Below are 16,632 nucleotides of genomic sequence, written 5' to 3'. Positions count from 1 at the left end.
GTTAGTGAGCATTTCTCCATTGCCAAGATAATCCATCCACCTGACAGGTGTGGCATATCAAGAAGCTGATTAAACAGCATGATCATTACACAGGTACACTTTGTGCTGGGGCCAATAAAAAGGTCACTCTGAAAATGTGCAGTTTTGTCACAACACAATGACACAGATGTCTTAAGTTGAGGGAGCATGCAATTGGCATGCTGACTGCAGGAATGTCTACCAGTACTGTCGCCAGAGAATTTAATTTTAATTTCTCTATCATAAATCACCTCCAACGTCATTTTAGGCAATTTGGCAATACACTCAACTGGCCTCACAATCTCAGACCACGTGTAACCACGTGTAACCATGTAACCACGCACCAGGAACTCCACATCCGGCTTCTTCACCTGCAGGATAGTCTGAGACCAGCCACCCAGACAACTGATGATACTGTGGGTTTGCATAACCAAGATTTTTTGCACAAACTGTCAAAAACAGTGTAAGGGAAGCTCATCTGCGTCCTCACCTGACTGCAGTTCAGCGTCGTATTCAACTTCAATGTGCAAATACTCACCTTTTATGGCCACTGGCACAATGAAGAAGTGAGCTCTTCACGGATGAATCCCAGTTTCATGTGTACTGGGCAGATGGCGTCGTGTGGGCGAGCGGTTTGCTGATGTCAACATTGTGAATAGAGTGCCCCATGGTGGTGGTGTGGTTATGGTATGGGCTGGCATAAGCCACGCCACGGACAACGAACAACTGCATTTTATCGATGGCAATTTGAATGCACAAAGATACTGTGACGAGATCCTGAGGCCCATTGTCGTGCCATTCATCAGCCGCCATCACCTCATGTTTCAGCATGATAATGCACGGCCATGTCGCAAAGATCTGTACACAATTCCTGGATGTTGAAAATGTCCCAGTTCTTTCATGGCCTGCATACTCACCAGACATGTCACCCATTGAGTTTGTTTGGGATGCTCTGGATCGATGTGTATGACATTGTGTTCTAGTTCCTGCCAATATCAAGCAACTTAGAACAGCCATTGAAGAGGAGTTGGACAACATTACACAGGGCACAATTAACTGCCTAATAAAGTACATTTGAAGAAGATGTGTCGTGCTGCATAAGGCAAATGGTGGTCACACCTGATATTGACTGGTTTTCTGATCCACACCCATAAGTTAAGGTTTCTGTGACCAACATATGGATATCTACAGTGCATTTCCTTAGAGTATTCAGACCTCTTTCCATTTTCCACATTTTGTTACATTACAGCCTTATTCTAAAATGGATTAAATAAAACATGTCCTCAATCTAGATACAATAGCACATAATGAGAAAGCTAAAACAGGTTTTTAGAAATGTTTGCACATATGAAAAATTATAGAAATACCTTATATAAATAAGTATTCAGACCCTTTGCTATGAGATGTGAAATTGATCTCAGGTGCATCCTGTTTCCATTGATCATCCTTGAGATGTTTCTATAACTTTATTGGAGTCCACCTGTGGTAAATTCAATTGACTGGACATGATTTGGAAAGACACACACGTCTATATAAGGACTCACAGTTGACAGTGCACGTCAGAGCAAAAACCAAGCCATGAGGTCAAAGGACTTGTCCGTAGAGCTCCAAGACAGAATTGTACCGAGGCAAATATCTGGGGAAGGGTACCAAAACCTTTCTGCAGCATTGAAGAACAGTGAACAGTGGCCTCCATCATTCTTAAATGGAAGGAGTTTGGATCCACCAAGACTCTCCCCAGAGCTGGCCACCCAGCCAAACTGAGCAATCAGGGGAGAAGGGCCTTGGTCAGGGAGGTGACCAAGAACCTGATGGTCACTCTGACAGAGCTCCAGAGTTCCTCTGTGGAGATGGGAGATCCGTCCAGAAGGACAACCATCTGTGAGCACTCCACCATTCAGGCCTTTATGGTAGAGTGGCCAAACGGAAGCCACTCTTCAGTAAAAGGCAAATTACAGCCTGCTTGGAGCTTGCCAAAAGGCAACCAAAAGGACTCTGACCACAAGAAACAAGATTCTCTGGTCTGATGAAACCAACATTGAACTCTTTGGCCTGAATGCCAAGCATCACGTCTGTCAAACCTAGCACCATCCATACTGTGAAGCATGGGGGTGACAGCATTATGCTCTGGGAAAGTTTTTCAGTGGCAGGGGCTGGGAGACTAGTCAGGATCGAGGGAAAGACAAATGGAGCAAAGTACAGAGAGATCCTTGATGAAAACCCGCTCAGGACCTCAGACAGGAGGTCAGGACAACGACCCTAAACAGCCAAGACAACGCAGTAGTGGCTTCGGGACAAGTCTCTGAATGTCCTTGAGTGGCCCAGCTAGAGCCTGGACTTGAACATGATTTAACATCTCTGGAGAGACCTGAAAATAGCTGTGCAGAGACGCTCCCATTCCAACCTGACAGAGCTTGAGGGGATCTGCAGAAAATAACTCCCCAAATACAGGTGTGCTGTAATTGCTGCCAATAGTGCTTCAACAAAGTACTGAGTAAAATGGTCTGAATACTTATGTAAATGTCATATACATTTGCTAATATTAAAAATAAATAAAAAATATTTATTGGGTATTGTGTGTAGATTGATGAAAGAAAACAACCTATTTAATACATTTTATAATAAGGCTGTAATGTAACAAATGTGGAAAAAGTCAAATGGTCTGAATACTTTCCAAATGCACTATATATTCCCGGTCCATAGATTGAAATAAATACATTAGGACTATTTACTGATTTCCTTATATGAACTGTAACTCAGTAAAATCTTAGAAATTGTTGCATGTTGCGTTTATATATTTTCTTTCAGTGTATTTAGTGAAGTCGAGGGGGGGGGGGGGGGTCTATATTAGGCCCTATATGTACAATTTTATAAATTATATTATCCTTGTCTGTATGAACCCTGCTTAAAGGATGTATAGTCCTAGGCCCATGTTGTAAAGGTGGAATTATGGGCCAATTTGCAAATATATTCCCCCAAGTACACAAGGGGGGTCTATATTAGGCCCTATATGTACAATTATATAAAATTATACAATTGTATAACATTGAGGTCCTTGAAAATATAAATGAAGAGCTTGAAAAAAAAAAATCACTATAAGTCCTTGTCTGTATGAACCCTGCTTAAAGGATGTATAGTCCTAGGCCCATATTGTAAAGGTAGAATTATGGGCCAATTTGCAAATATATTCCCCCAAGTACACAAGTGGAAATGCATAAAAAAAAGAAGAAGTTTTGTTGTTGTTTCAAAGCATTTTGAAATGTTTATACCAACGTCACACATTAGACCCATTATTTATAGCAAGACCCATATCTCGTAAATTGGTTGGAGCATGGTGCTGGGTTCGATTCCTTTGTGGGTTAACTCCACTGAATGTGTGTGGTTATGATAATAAATAGGATTCATAATCAAATAAAAAAGTTATTAAGAACAGTAGTTTGAGAGAAATAGTACTGGATTAATCTGTTACCTCCTCCAGTATTCCAGCCATGACTGGGTCTGAGCCCTTCCTCTGCTGCAGCTGCCTTTCCAGGGCATTCACACTCAGCGCTGCCTAGAGGACGGCAAACAGACAGATGTCTCGAGACACTGCATTTGTCTCTACTATTATGACCTGTACTACAAGAAATTGATTGCTGGTCTAATATCTTATTTATTTGAAAAGGCAGATTATGTTTTTAGTACCTGTGGTGTGGGTGCACTTGTCTGGGTGGCTGGGGAACATTTCTGTACAACCGTGGAGGGTGTACCGGTTTGGACTGGGCCTGAAACAGAAAGACAGAATGGATATCAACAATATCACAAACCAAAACAATAAAGATGCAAATGTTGAAAAAACAAGTACAGTGCCTTCAGAAATTATTCATACCCCTTGACTTTTCACCACATTCTGTTATGTTACAGCCGGAATTCAAAATAGATTAACATTAATTTATTTAATCTCACCCACCACACACACACACAATACCCCATAATGTCAAAGTGAAAACCTGTCACATTTTTGGGGTGCAAATGTACAGTTAAAGTTGGAAGTTTACATACCCAAATACATTTAAACTCAGTTTTTCACAATTCCTGACATTTAATGTAAGTACAAATTCCCTGTCTTAGGTCAGTTTGGATCACCACTTTATTTTAAGAATGCGAAATAATAATAGTAGAGAGAATGATTTATTTCATCACATTCCCAGTGGGTCAGAAGTTTACATACACTCAATAGGTATTTGGTAGCATTGCCTTTAAATTGTTTAACTTGGAACAAACGTTTCAGTTAGCCTTCCACAAGCTTCCCACAATAAGTTGGGTGAATGTTGGCCTATTCCTGACAGAGCTGGTGTAACTGAGTCAGGTTTGTAGGCCTCCTTGCTCGCACACGCTTTTATCAGTTCTGCCCACAAATGTTCGATGGGATTGAGGTCAGGGCTTTATGATGGCCACTCCAATACCTTGACTTTGATGTCCTTAAGCCATTTTGCCACAACTTTGGAAGTATGCTTGGGGTCATTTGGAAGACCCATTTGCCTCAATATATCCACATAATTTCTCTTCCTCATGATGCCATCTATTTTGTGAAGTGCACCAGTCCCTCCTGCAGCAAAGCACCCCCACAACATGATGTGCCACCCCCTGTGCTTCAAGGCGGAGATGGTGTTCTTCGGCTTGCAAGCCTCCCCCTTTTTCCTCCAAACATAACGATGGTCATTATGGCCAAACAGTTCTATTTTTGTTTCATCAGACCAGAGGACATTTCTCCAAAAAGTACTATCTTTGTCCCCATGTGCAGTTGCAATCCGTAGTCTGGCTTTTTTATGGCGGTTTTGGAGCAGTGGCTTCTTCCTTGCTGAGCGGCCTTTCGTTATGTCGATATAGGACTCGTTTTACTGTGGATATAGATACTTTTGTACCCATTTCCTCCAGCATCTTCACAAGGTCCTTTGCTGTTGTTCTGAGATTGATTTGCACTTTTCGCACCAAAGTACGTTCATCTCTAGGAGACAGAACGCGTCTCCTTCCTGAGCAGTATGATGGCAGCGTGGTGTTTATACTTGCGTACTATTGTTTGTACAGATGAACGTGGTACCTTCAGGAACGAGGCACTGAGTTTGAAGGTAGGCCTTGAAATACATCCACAGGTACACCTCCAATTGACTCAAATTATGTCAATTAGCCTACCAGAAGCTTCTAAAGCCATGGCATCATTTTCTGGAATTTTCAAACTGTTTAATGGCAGTCAACTTAGTGTATGTAAACTTCTGACCCACTGGAATTGTGATACAGTGAGTTGTAAGTGAAATATGTTTGTAAACAATTGTTGGAAAAATGACTTGTGTCATGCACAAAGTAGATGTCCTAACAGACTTGCCAAAACTATAGTTTGTTAACAAGAAATTTGTGGAGTGGTTGAAAAACAAGTTTTAATGACTCCAACCTAAGTGTATGTAAACTTCCGACTTCAACACTATAACACTCCAAACTGAGCCCAGGTGCATGCCATTTCATTTGATCAGCCTTGAGATGTTTCTACAATTTGGAGTCTACCTGACAATTCAATTAACTGGACATGATTTGGAAAGGCACACACCTGTCTATATAAGGTCCCACAGTTGACAGTGCATGTCAGGGCAAAAACCAAGCCATGAGGTCAGGGGAATTGTGCGTAGATCATCAAGGTAGAATTGCAATGAGGCATATCTGGGGACAGTTATGAAACAATTTCTAGAGTGTTGAAAGTTTCCAAGAGCACAGTGTTCTTTAGCATTGGGAGATTGAAAATATGGAACTACCCAGACTCTGCCTAGAGATGGCCATCCGACCAAACTGAGCAACCAGGCAAGAACGACCTTGGGCATGGAGGTGACCAAGAACCCAATGACCACTCTGACAGAACTACAGCTATCCTTGGCAGAGATGGGAGAACCTGCCAGTAGGACAAGAGTCTCTACAGCACTTCACCATTTTGGGCTTTATGGGAGAGTGGCCGGACAGAAGCCACTCCTGAGAAAAATGCACATGACAGCATACCTGAAGTTTTCAAAAAGGCATGTGAAAGACTAAGAGCATAAGGCCAAAGATTCTGTGGTCTGATGAGATTTTTTATAAACTATTTGGCCTGAATACAAAGCTCTATTTCTGGAGATAACCTGTCACTGCTCATCACCTGTCTAACACCATCCCTATCGTGAATCATGGTGGTGGCAGCATCGTGCTATGGGATGCTTTTCAGCGGCAGGCACTGGGAGACTGGTAAGGATAGAGGGAACAGTGAATAGAGCCAAATCCTTGATGAGAACCTGCTTCAGTGTAAAAATGACCGGGGGCGTAGATCTATGTTCCAACTGGACAATGACCTCAAGCATACAGCCGAAGCAACACTGGAATGGCTTCAGAACAAGAATGTGAAAGACCTTGAGTGACCCAGCCAAAGCCCGGACTTGAATCCCATTGAAAATCTACGGAAATAATTGAAGATTGCTGTTCACCGCAGCTCCCTATCGAACTCAACAGAGCTTGAGGAAATCTGCAAGGGAAAAAAATGGGAGAAAGTCCCCAAATCCAGATGTGCAAAGCTGATAGACATACCCAAGACAACTCAAAGCTGTAATCACTGCCAAATGTACTCATACAAAGTATTGACTCAGGGGTGTGAATACTTATGTAAATTACATTTAATTTTCAATAAATTTGCTAACATTTCTAAAAAAAACATGTTTTCACTTTGTCATTATGGGGTGTTGTGTGTATATGGGTGAAAACATGTTTATATTTAATCCATTTTGAATTCAGGCTGTGGAATAAGTCAAGGGGTATGAATACTTTCTGAAGGCACTGTACGAATTATGCTGTATAAACAAAGCTTATTATTCTCCTTACCTGGCATGGCTGCAGACTTGGTGACTATGGGCAGAGGAGCGGAATGGCTGCTGGGCTCAGAGAAGGCAGCTTTGGGTGTGGAGTTGAAGGAGAAGGGCTGGGAGGCCGGAGCTGCAGCAAGGGTGTCTACTGCCAGGAATCTGAGGGACAGAAACATAAGCATATCTAGCTAAGCCAGCCAACAAACATCTAAGTCAGGGATGGGCAACTTTGATGGGGGTAGGGGCCATAAAACACAGAACTCATCATGAGGGGCCGGCAGTGGCTCGTGGGTCTGCGTACCCACATCCAGACGCTGCACTTGATGAATTTATGAAATTGCTTCTTCCAATTATTGATAAACATGCACCTGTTAAGAAACTGACTGTTAGAAGGGTTAAGGCTCCATGGATTGATCAAGAAATGAAAAACTGTATGGTTGAAAGAGATGGGGCAAAAGAAGCAGAAAATAAGTCTGGCTGGGTGACTTACTGCAAATTGAGAAAAGATGTGACTAAACTCAACAAAAAGAAGAAGAAACTGTATCATGAAGCCAAGATCAATGATATAAAGAATGATGGGAAAAAACTTGAGCACTTTAAATGAAATGATGGGCAGAAAGAGAAATTGAACTCCTTCTTTCATCGAATCAGGCCCAAACAAAAAACCATTTGATGTTGCCAATTAATTTAATGATTATTTCATTGGCAAAGTGGGCAAACAGTGAGCCATCGTATTCATGCATAAAAAAAACAAGCATTGCAAGTTTGAATTTTGTAAAGTTAGTGTGGGAGGTGGAAAAATTATTGTTATCGATCAATAATGACAAACCTCCTGGCGTTGACAACTTAGATGGAAAGCTACTGAGGATGGTAGCTGACTCTATATCCACTCCTATCTGTCATATCTTTAATCTGAGCCTAGAGGAAAGTCTTCATCCTCAGGCCTGGAGGGAAGCCAAAGTAATGCCGCTACACAAGAGTGGTAAAGGGGCCTTTACTGGTTCTAACAGCAGACCTATAAGTTTGCTGCCAGCTCTTAGCAAACTCTTTTTTTTTTTAACAAATACAATGCTATTTCTCTGTTAACCTGTTAAGTCTACCCTCTCATTTTTCGAACATTCTGTTAAAAATGCGCAACATTTCAGCGTCCTGCTACTCATGCCAGGAATATAGTATATGCATATGATTAGTATGTGTGGATAGAAAACACTCTGAAGTTTCTAAAACTGGTTAAATCACAGCTGTGACTATAACAGAGCGTGTGTTTCATCGAAAAGCGCAAGAAAAACTGGTCACTGAAAGCTGAAAATAATATTCATGCGCCACTTGCATGTATTGTTTAAAGGACACCAAATAGGACTAAGGATGCAATTCCTACAGCTTCCACACGATGTCACCATTGTCGTCATTTTCCTGAGAATTATTTCTTGGTAAAACAAAGGAAAGGGATTCCATTTCTTCCGGTCTCCAACAGGATGTTTTGGAGGAGAGATTTCCGACCATGATTTCAAGACGTGGAGCTATTGAATACACATCGCCCCGTGATCATTTTGATAGATTATAAACGTTTACTAATACCTAAAGTTGGATTACAAAAGTATTTCGAAGTGTTTTGTGAAAGTTTATCGTCGCCTTTTTTAATTTAAAAAAAGGACGCAACGTTTTGAAACAATGTTTTTTTCTGAATTACACAGTTTCCATAGATGGCTATTTTGGGTATATATGGACCGATTTAATCGAAAAAAAGACCCAATAGTGATGTTTATGGGGCATATAGGAGTGCCAAGAAAGAAGCTCGTCAAAGGTAATGAATGTTTTATATTTTATTTCTGCTATTTGTGTAGCGCCGGCTACGCTAATTATTTTGTTTACGTCGCCTTCAGGCATTTTGGGGTGTTGCATGCTATCAGATAATAGGCTAGATTCACAACGAGTGTAGCTTTAATTCAATACCCTGTGTGTGTGTTTTAATGAACGTTTGAGTTTTAACGAGTACATTTAGCATTTAGCGTAGCGCATTTGCATTTCCAGGTGCCTACTTGAGACGTCTGCGTCTCAAGTAGGATCAACAGGTTAACAAATGAAGAACAGACGTTCAGTATGCTAATAAAGGGCACTCAACATGTACTGCATTGACACAAATGGCAGATGTTTTGTTGAAAGAAATTGATAATAAGATTGTGGGAGCTGTACTGTTCGATTTCAGTGCAGCCTTTGATATTATTGACCATAACCTGTTGTTGAAAAAAACGTGTGTTTTATGCTTTTCAACCTCAGCTCTGAATCCAGGATATGGCAATCTACAAAATATAACTCAAAGGGTTTTCTTTAATGGAAGCTTCTCTAATACCAAACATGTAAAGTGTGGTGTACCGCAGGGCAGCTCTCTAGGCCCTCTACTCTTTTCTATTTTTACCAATGACCTGCCACTGGCATTAAAACAACATGTGTGTCCATGTATGCTGATGTTCAACCATATACACATCTGAAATCACAGCTAATGAAGTAATTGAAACCCTTAACAAAGAGCTGCAGTCTGTTTTGGAATGGGTGGCCAGTAATGAACTGGTCTTGAACATCTCTAAAACTAAGAGCATTGTATTTGGTACAAATCAATTCCCTAAGTTCTAAACCTCAGCTGAATATGGTAATGAACAGTGTGGCTGATGAACAAGTTGAGACTAAATTACTTGCCATTATCTTAGATTGTAAACTGTCAAGGTCAAAACATATGGTTGTAAAAGGAGAGGTCTGTCCGTAATAAAAAGAGATGCTCTGCTTTTTTGACACCATACTCCAAAAAGCAAGTTCTGCAGACTGTAGTTTTGTCTTTTCTTGATTAGTGTCCAGTCATGTGGTCAAATGCTGGCGTAGTTAAGCTCCAGCTGGCCCAGAACAGAGTGGCACGTCTTGCTCTTCATTGTAATCAGAGGGCTGATATAAATACAAGACTGACTGCATCACTTCTTTTAATAAGAAACATTAAATGTGTTGAAAATCCCAAATTGTTTGCATAGTCTACTTATAAACAGCTCTGACACACACACTTACCCCACCAGACATGCCACCAGGAGTCTTTTCACAGTCCCCAAATCCAGAACAAATTCAAAAAGCGTACATATTAGAGTCATTATTGCATGGAACTCCATTCCATCTTATACTGCCCAAATAAACAGCAAACCTTGTTTCAAAAACAGATAAAGCAACACCTCACAACGCCTCTCCCCTATTTGACCTAGATAGTTTGTGTGTATGTACTGACATGTAGGCTGTGTGCCTTTACACTTTTGTTAATGTAGTTCTGTCCTTGAGCTGTGCTTGTGTATTAATGTTTTGTATTATGTCATGCTTCATGTTTTGTGTGGACCCCAGGAAGAGTAGCTGCTCCTTTGGATCCTAATAAAATACCAAATTCAGCCCCCCCACCACCTAGCGAACAAAACATTTCTGTGACACTCCTCATGACATCAAAGAGGATAAAAAGTATATTTGAAAGATTTTTTGCGATGGGGCGGAGAGAAGATTTAGCAATTTGATAACTAATTTCATGCAAATCTACACATTTTGCCATAGGGTGGATGATAAGTGATGATCAATGGGCCCCACCCCAGTCGGTAATTCATCCATGCTTACTACAAGTTTAGATAGCGGGCCACTAGACTAACTTAACAGTAAATAAATAAGTAAATAACAAATTAAATAAAACAAATTTGCCGACATGGGCTAATTAAGTTACTGCTGGTGCACAAACAAATTTCAAAACTGCACCTTGTGTATTCTATTACTCGAACTCTCAACAGTAAGTTGAGGCCCTAACGGAGTTGTTTTTAATAGAGTTGAAATTGGTCCGCAAGCCTACAAAAGGGGGGCCGTCAGTTGCCCATACCTGATCTAAGTGAAATGTAAACAGTCAAAGTTATTCAGGTACTTATATCAACCTCTCACCTGTCATTGAGGTTCATCTTCACAGCGGGAGTGGTTGGCTCGGGGGTGCCTCGGAGCACCATGATGGGGGAGGCGGTGGCCAGGCGCTGGGGGATGGGCTTTGGAGTGGGGGCCGGAACTGGAGCCATTTCGACCACTGGAAGTTTGGGGGCACTGACGGAGAAGGCCGAAGCTGCGGCTGGGGTCTCTGTCAGGGGCTTGGAGGAGAAGGAGAAGCTACCCGAGGTGCCCAAGGCTGCGCTCGCGCTGAAGGCCGTAGAGCCCCCCAGAAAGAAGGCGGGGGGAGCAGTGGAAGAGGGGGGCATGGAGAACGAGAAGCCGGATGAGGAGGCTGGAGCTGGGGCTGCAGTGAACAGTGAAACAGAGGCAGGGGAGGAGACAGGGGGAGGAGGGTTTGGTGTGGTGGCCAAGGGAAGGCGGAGCGGAGGGAACGCCGCCGGGGCTGATGGGAGAGAGGAGGTAGGGTAAGGGGGTGGGGGAGCTGCAGATCCTGCAATGCAGAGAGGAGAGCTGCTTTTAGTGGATCCTATCAAAACACTATTATAAATACTTTAGGTATTGCAAGTTTCATAAGACAAATGTATTCAGTGAGATAAAAAATACACAATATTAAATGTGAAAAAGCTGGAGGTCATCCAGACCTGCAGGGGGCAGTCTCTCTCCGTCCAGGGCCAGGCTGGTGGGGGCAGCGACCAGCTGCTTGACCCCAGGGTTGAAGTTGAGCAGTGAAAAGGGGCACAGCACTCCGTCTGTAGACAGCAGCAACAGAGTGGGCGCCGGGGGCAAAGTCTTCTCATCGGCTGTAGTGACATAGCGGGAAAGAGAGACATCAAGTACAGTATTTTGTTTATATATATATATATATATATATATATATATATATGTTTTTATTTTACCTTTATTTAACTAGGCAAGTCAGTTAAGAACAAATCATTATTTTCAATGATGGCCTAGGAACAGTGGGTAGAACGACAGATTTGTACCTCGTCAGCTCGGGGGTTTGAACTTGCAACCTTCCAGTTACTAGTCCAACGCTCTAACCACTAGGCTACCCTGCCGCCCAGTATAACTAACTAAGTATAACTATTGGTAGTAAGAGAGAAACACACAAACAGCCAGACAGACACACACACACACTGAAGCTCATGGAAGATGCACACCCACACACAAGTACCCAGGACATTAACAAAAGCTGAGACAAGTACAAGGACAGAGCATATGAATTGCTATATTGCTGTGAGACGTGAGAGACCTTGAGTTCTTAGTAAGAAACAAAGCCCAGAGCACTTGGAGAAAAACCAGCACTAAAGCCAGTGTGATGAGACAAATAATGAGTCTGCTTGCGTGAGACTGCTCTCCAGAGAGAGAACAACAGTTTGTAAAGCTCAAGGTAAACCTCATCAGCATTCTCAGACATGCTTGTCTGGTTCTGTTGTTTGTTGATGTTCTCTCATTCGTCCGAGTCATTGTAATGAACGTGGGTCTCCACCCCCTCTCTTTCTATCCAATACAGCCTAGGTCTCTCGAGACAGGGTTTGATCAGAATACAATCATTTAAAAATGCTACTCAAATTGATAGTTTGGTTTGCTGGTCTTTTAAGCAGGGAGCCCAGACAGCAACATCAAATACCAAATACCAGTAGATACCGAGACAGTAGACAGTAGCTTATCACTATTCATCTGACAGCTGCCAAAAAGCTGCCAAAAAAAATGTGCAAACCAGCGTCGCATACCAAATGCTACTGACTGACACTGAGGAGCAGAACATTGCATTAAAAAAAAACTTCACAGACGAGAGTAGTGTTTTCTTTCGACCAATCGATTGGTAGAAATTTTAAAATGTATATTTTTTCCATATATAGACAAACCCTATGTGTTTTAATAAAATCAACTATACAGTGCTTTCAGAAAGCATTCAGACACCTTGACTTTTTCCACATTTTGTTACATTTACAGCCTTATTCTAAAATTGGTCTAAAAATTTTTTTTATCATCAATCTACACACAATACCCCATTACGACAAAGCGTAAACAAGTTTTAAGAAAAGAAAACAGAAATACCTCATTTACATAAGTATTCAGACACTTTGCTATGAGACTCTAAATTGAGATCAGGTGTTTCCACTGATCATCCTTGAGATGTTTCTACAACTTGATTGGAGTCCACCTGTGGTAAATTCAATTGACAAGAAATGATTTGGAAAGGCACACACCAGTCTATATAAGGTCCCCCAGTTGCTAGTGCACGTCAGAGCAAAAACAGAGCAAAAACCAAGCCATGAGGTCGAGGGAATTGTCCGTAGAGCTCCGAGACAGGATTGTGTCGAGGTACAGATTTGGGGAAGGGTACCAAAAAATGTCCTCAACATTGAAGGTCCCCAAGAACACAGTGGCCTCCATCATTCTTAAAATGGAAGACTCTTCCTAGAGCTGGCCGCCCAGCCAAACTGAACAATCGGGGGAGAAGGGCCTTGGTCAGGGAAGTGACCAAGAACCTGATGGTCACTGACAAAGCTCCAAAGTTCCTCTGTGGGGATGGGAGAACTGTCCAGAAGGACAACCATCACTGCAGCATTGCACCAATCAGGCCTTTATGGTAGAGTGGCCAGACGGAAGCCACTCCTAAGTAAAAGGCACATGACAGCCTGCTTGGAGTTTGCCAAAAGGCACCTAAAGGACTCTGACCATGAGAAACAAGATTCTCTTGAACTCTGACCTGAATGCCAAGCATCACATCTGGAAGAAACCTGGCACCATTCCTACCGTGAAGCATGGTGGTGACAGCATCATGCTGTGGGGATGTTTTTCAACGGCAGAGACTTGGAGACTAGTCAGGATCAAGGGAAAGATCAATGGAGCAAAGTAGAGAGAGATCCTTGATGAAAACCTGCTCAGGACCTCAGACTGGGACGAAGGTTCCCTTCCAACAGGACAACGACCCTAATCACACAGACAAGACAACGCAGGAGTAACTTCGGGACAAGTCTCTGAATGTCCTTGAGTGGCTCAGCCAGAGCCCAGACTTGAACCTGATCAAACATCTCTGGAGACCTGAAATTAGCTGTGCAGCGACACTCCCCATTCAACTTGACAGAGCTTGAGAGGTTCTGCAGAGAAGAATGGGAGAAACTCATCAAATACAGGTGTGCCAAGCTTGTAGCGTCATACCCAAGAAGACTTGAGGCTGTAATCGCTGCCAAAGGTGCTTCAACAAAGTACTGAGTAAAGGGTCTGAATACAATTGTCTTAAGGCTTAAAAATCCTTCCTTATTCCCCTTCATCTACACTGATTGAAGAAAATTGAACAGGTTACATCAATAAGGGATCATAGCTTTCACCAGGATTCACTTGGTCAGTCTGTCATGGAAAGAGCAGGTGTCCTTAATGTTTTGTATACTCTTAATATTGAATGCATGAAGAGAAATTACCATATCTACAATGTTTGTTTGGTTTAGAAATTATGGGAATTAACGGTAAATGTAGGCTACTACTGGTGATATATGTCATGGGGAATTGATAGACACTAACCATCACAAGAGTACTCCACTATAACTTGTCCTGCCATGGTTGTAGGGCTGTCCCAGACTAAAATAAAGATCTTGGTCTGCCTAGAAGGTCAGCATCCTGGAGTCGCCTCTTCACTGTTGACGTTGAGACTGGTGTTTTTTGCAGGTACGATTTAATGAAGCTGCCAGTTGAGGACTTGTTAGGCGTCTGTTTCTCAAACTAGACACTAATGTACTTGTACTCTTGCTCAGTTGTGCACCGGAGCCTCCCACTCTTTCTATTCTGGTTAGAGCCAGTTTGCGCTGTTCTGTGAAGGGAGTAGTACACAGAGTTGTACAAGATCTTCAGTTTCTTGGCAATTTCTCACATGGAATAGCTTTCATTTCTCTGAACAAGAATAGACTGACAAGTTTCAGAAGAAAGGTATTCGTTTCTGGCCATTTGGAGCTTGTAATCAAACCCACAAATACTGATGCTCCAGATACTCAACTAGTCTAAAGGCCAGTTTTATTGCTTCTTTATATCAGGACAACAGTTTTCAGCTGTGCTAACATAATTGCAAAAGGATTTTCTAATTATCAATTAGCCTTTTAAAATGATAAACTTGGATTAGCTAACACAACGTGCCATTGGAACACAGGAGTGATGGTTGCTAAACAAATTGGCCTCAATGTCTATATAGATTTATTTTTTTTATCTGCCGTTTCCAGCTACAATAGTCATTTACAACATGAACAATATCTACACCGTATTTATGATCAATTTGATGTTATTTTAATGAACAAAAAATGTGCTTTTCTTTCAAAAACAAGGACATTTCTAAGTGACCCCAAACTTTTGAACGGTAGTGTATATGGAAGATGATATAGGAACGGTAGTGAACATGGATGATGATATATGAACGGTAGTGTATATGGATGATGATATGAACGGTAGTGTATATGGATGATATATAAATGGTAGTGTATATGGATGACAATGATATATGAACGGTAGTGTATATGGATGATGATATATGAACGGTAGTGTATATGGATGATGATATATGAATGGTAGTGTATATGGATGATGATATGAACGGTAGTGTATATGGATGATGATATATGAACAGTAGTGTATATGGATGATGATATATGAACGGTAGTGAAAGGTAGTCTATATGGATGACGATGATATATGAACGGTAGTGTATATGGATGATGATATATGAATGGTAGTGTGTATGGATGACGATGATATATGAACGGTAGTGAATATGGATGATATATAAACGGTAGTGTATATGGATGCCAAAGATATATGAACGGTAGTGAATGGTAGTGTATATGGATGACGATGATATATGAACGGTAGTGTGTGTGGATGATGATATATGAACAGTAGTGCATATGGATGACAATGATATATGAACGGTAGTGTATATGGATGACAATGATATATGAACAGTAGTGTATATGGATGATGATATATGAACAGTAGTGTATATGGATGACGATGATATATGAACGGTAGTGTATATGGATGACAATGATATGAACGGTAGTGTATATGGATGACAATGCTATATAAACGGTAGTGTATATGGATGACAATGATATATGAACGGTAGTGTATATGGACGATGATATATGAACGGTAGTGCTTATGGATGATGATATATGAACGGTAGTGTATATGGATGATATATAAATGGTAGTGTATATGGATGACAATGATATATGAACGGTAGTGTATATGGATGATGATATATGAACGGTAGTGTATATGGATGATGATATATGAACAGTAGTGTATATGGATGATGATATGAACAGTAGTGTATATGGATGATATATAAACAGTAGTGTATATGGATGATATATAAATGGTAGTGTATATGGATGACAATGATATATGAACGGTAGTGTATATGGATGATGATATATGAACGGTAGTGCTTATGGATGATGATATATGAACGGTAGTGTGTATGGATGATATATAAACGGTAGTGTATATGGATGACAATGCTATATAAACGGTAGTGTATATGGATGATGATATATAAATGGTAATGTATATGGATGACAATGATATATGAACGGTAGTGCTTATGGATGATGATATATGAACGGTAGTGTGTATGGATGATATATAAACGGTAGTGTATATGGATGACAATGCTATATAAACGGTAGTGTATATGGATGACAATGATATATGAACGGTAGTGCATATGGATGATGATATATGAACCGTAGTGCTTATGGATGATGATATATGAACGGTAGTGTGTATGGATGATATATAAACGGTAGTGTATATGGATGAT

The 16,632-nt window shown here is 41.2% G+C and overlaps 1 protein-coding gene across 10 annotated transcripts in view; it reads right to left on the bottom strand.

The window, feature by feature from the left end:
* Positions 1-16,632, bottom strand: part of nup214 (nucleoporin 214) — an 80,608-nt gene that overhangs the window by 47,829 nt on the left and 16,147 nt on the right. For all 10 annotated transcript variants that reach the window (XR_005051718.1, XR_005051715.1, XR_005051716.1 and 7 more), the window contains exons 11-15: positions 11,456-11,614; positions 10,815-11,304; positions 6,889-7,028; positions 3,703-3,782; positions 3,488-3,571 (exon numbers count right to left, since the gene is read on the bottom strand). Coding sequence is in view for 5 of the 10 variants with exons in the window: in XM_036977289.1 (XP_036833184.1) it covers positions 3,488-3,571; positions 3,703-3,782; positions 6,889-7,028; positions 10,815-11,304; positions 11,456-11,614 (953 nt within the window). In the remaining 5 variants the exon portion in view is untranslated. The remainder of the gene's footprint in view (positions 1-3,487; positions 3,572-3,702; positions 3,783-6,888; positions 7,029-10,814; positions 11,305-11,455; positions 11,615-16,632) is intronic.

This window comes from Oncorhynchus mykiss, chromosome 5 (genome assembly GCF_013265735.2).
Source record: "Oncorhynchus mykiss isolate Arlee chromosome 5, USDA_OmykA_1.1, whole genome shotgun sequence".
Lineage (NCBI taxonomy): Eukaryota > Metazoa > Chordata > Actinopteri > Salmoniformes > Salmonidae > Oncorhynchus > Oncorhynchus mykiss.
This window is presented reverse-complemented; position numbering and strand designations above follow the sequence as displayed.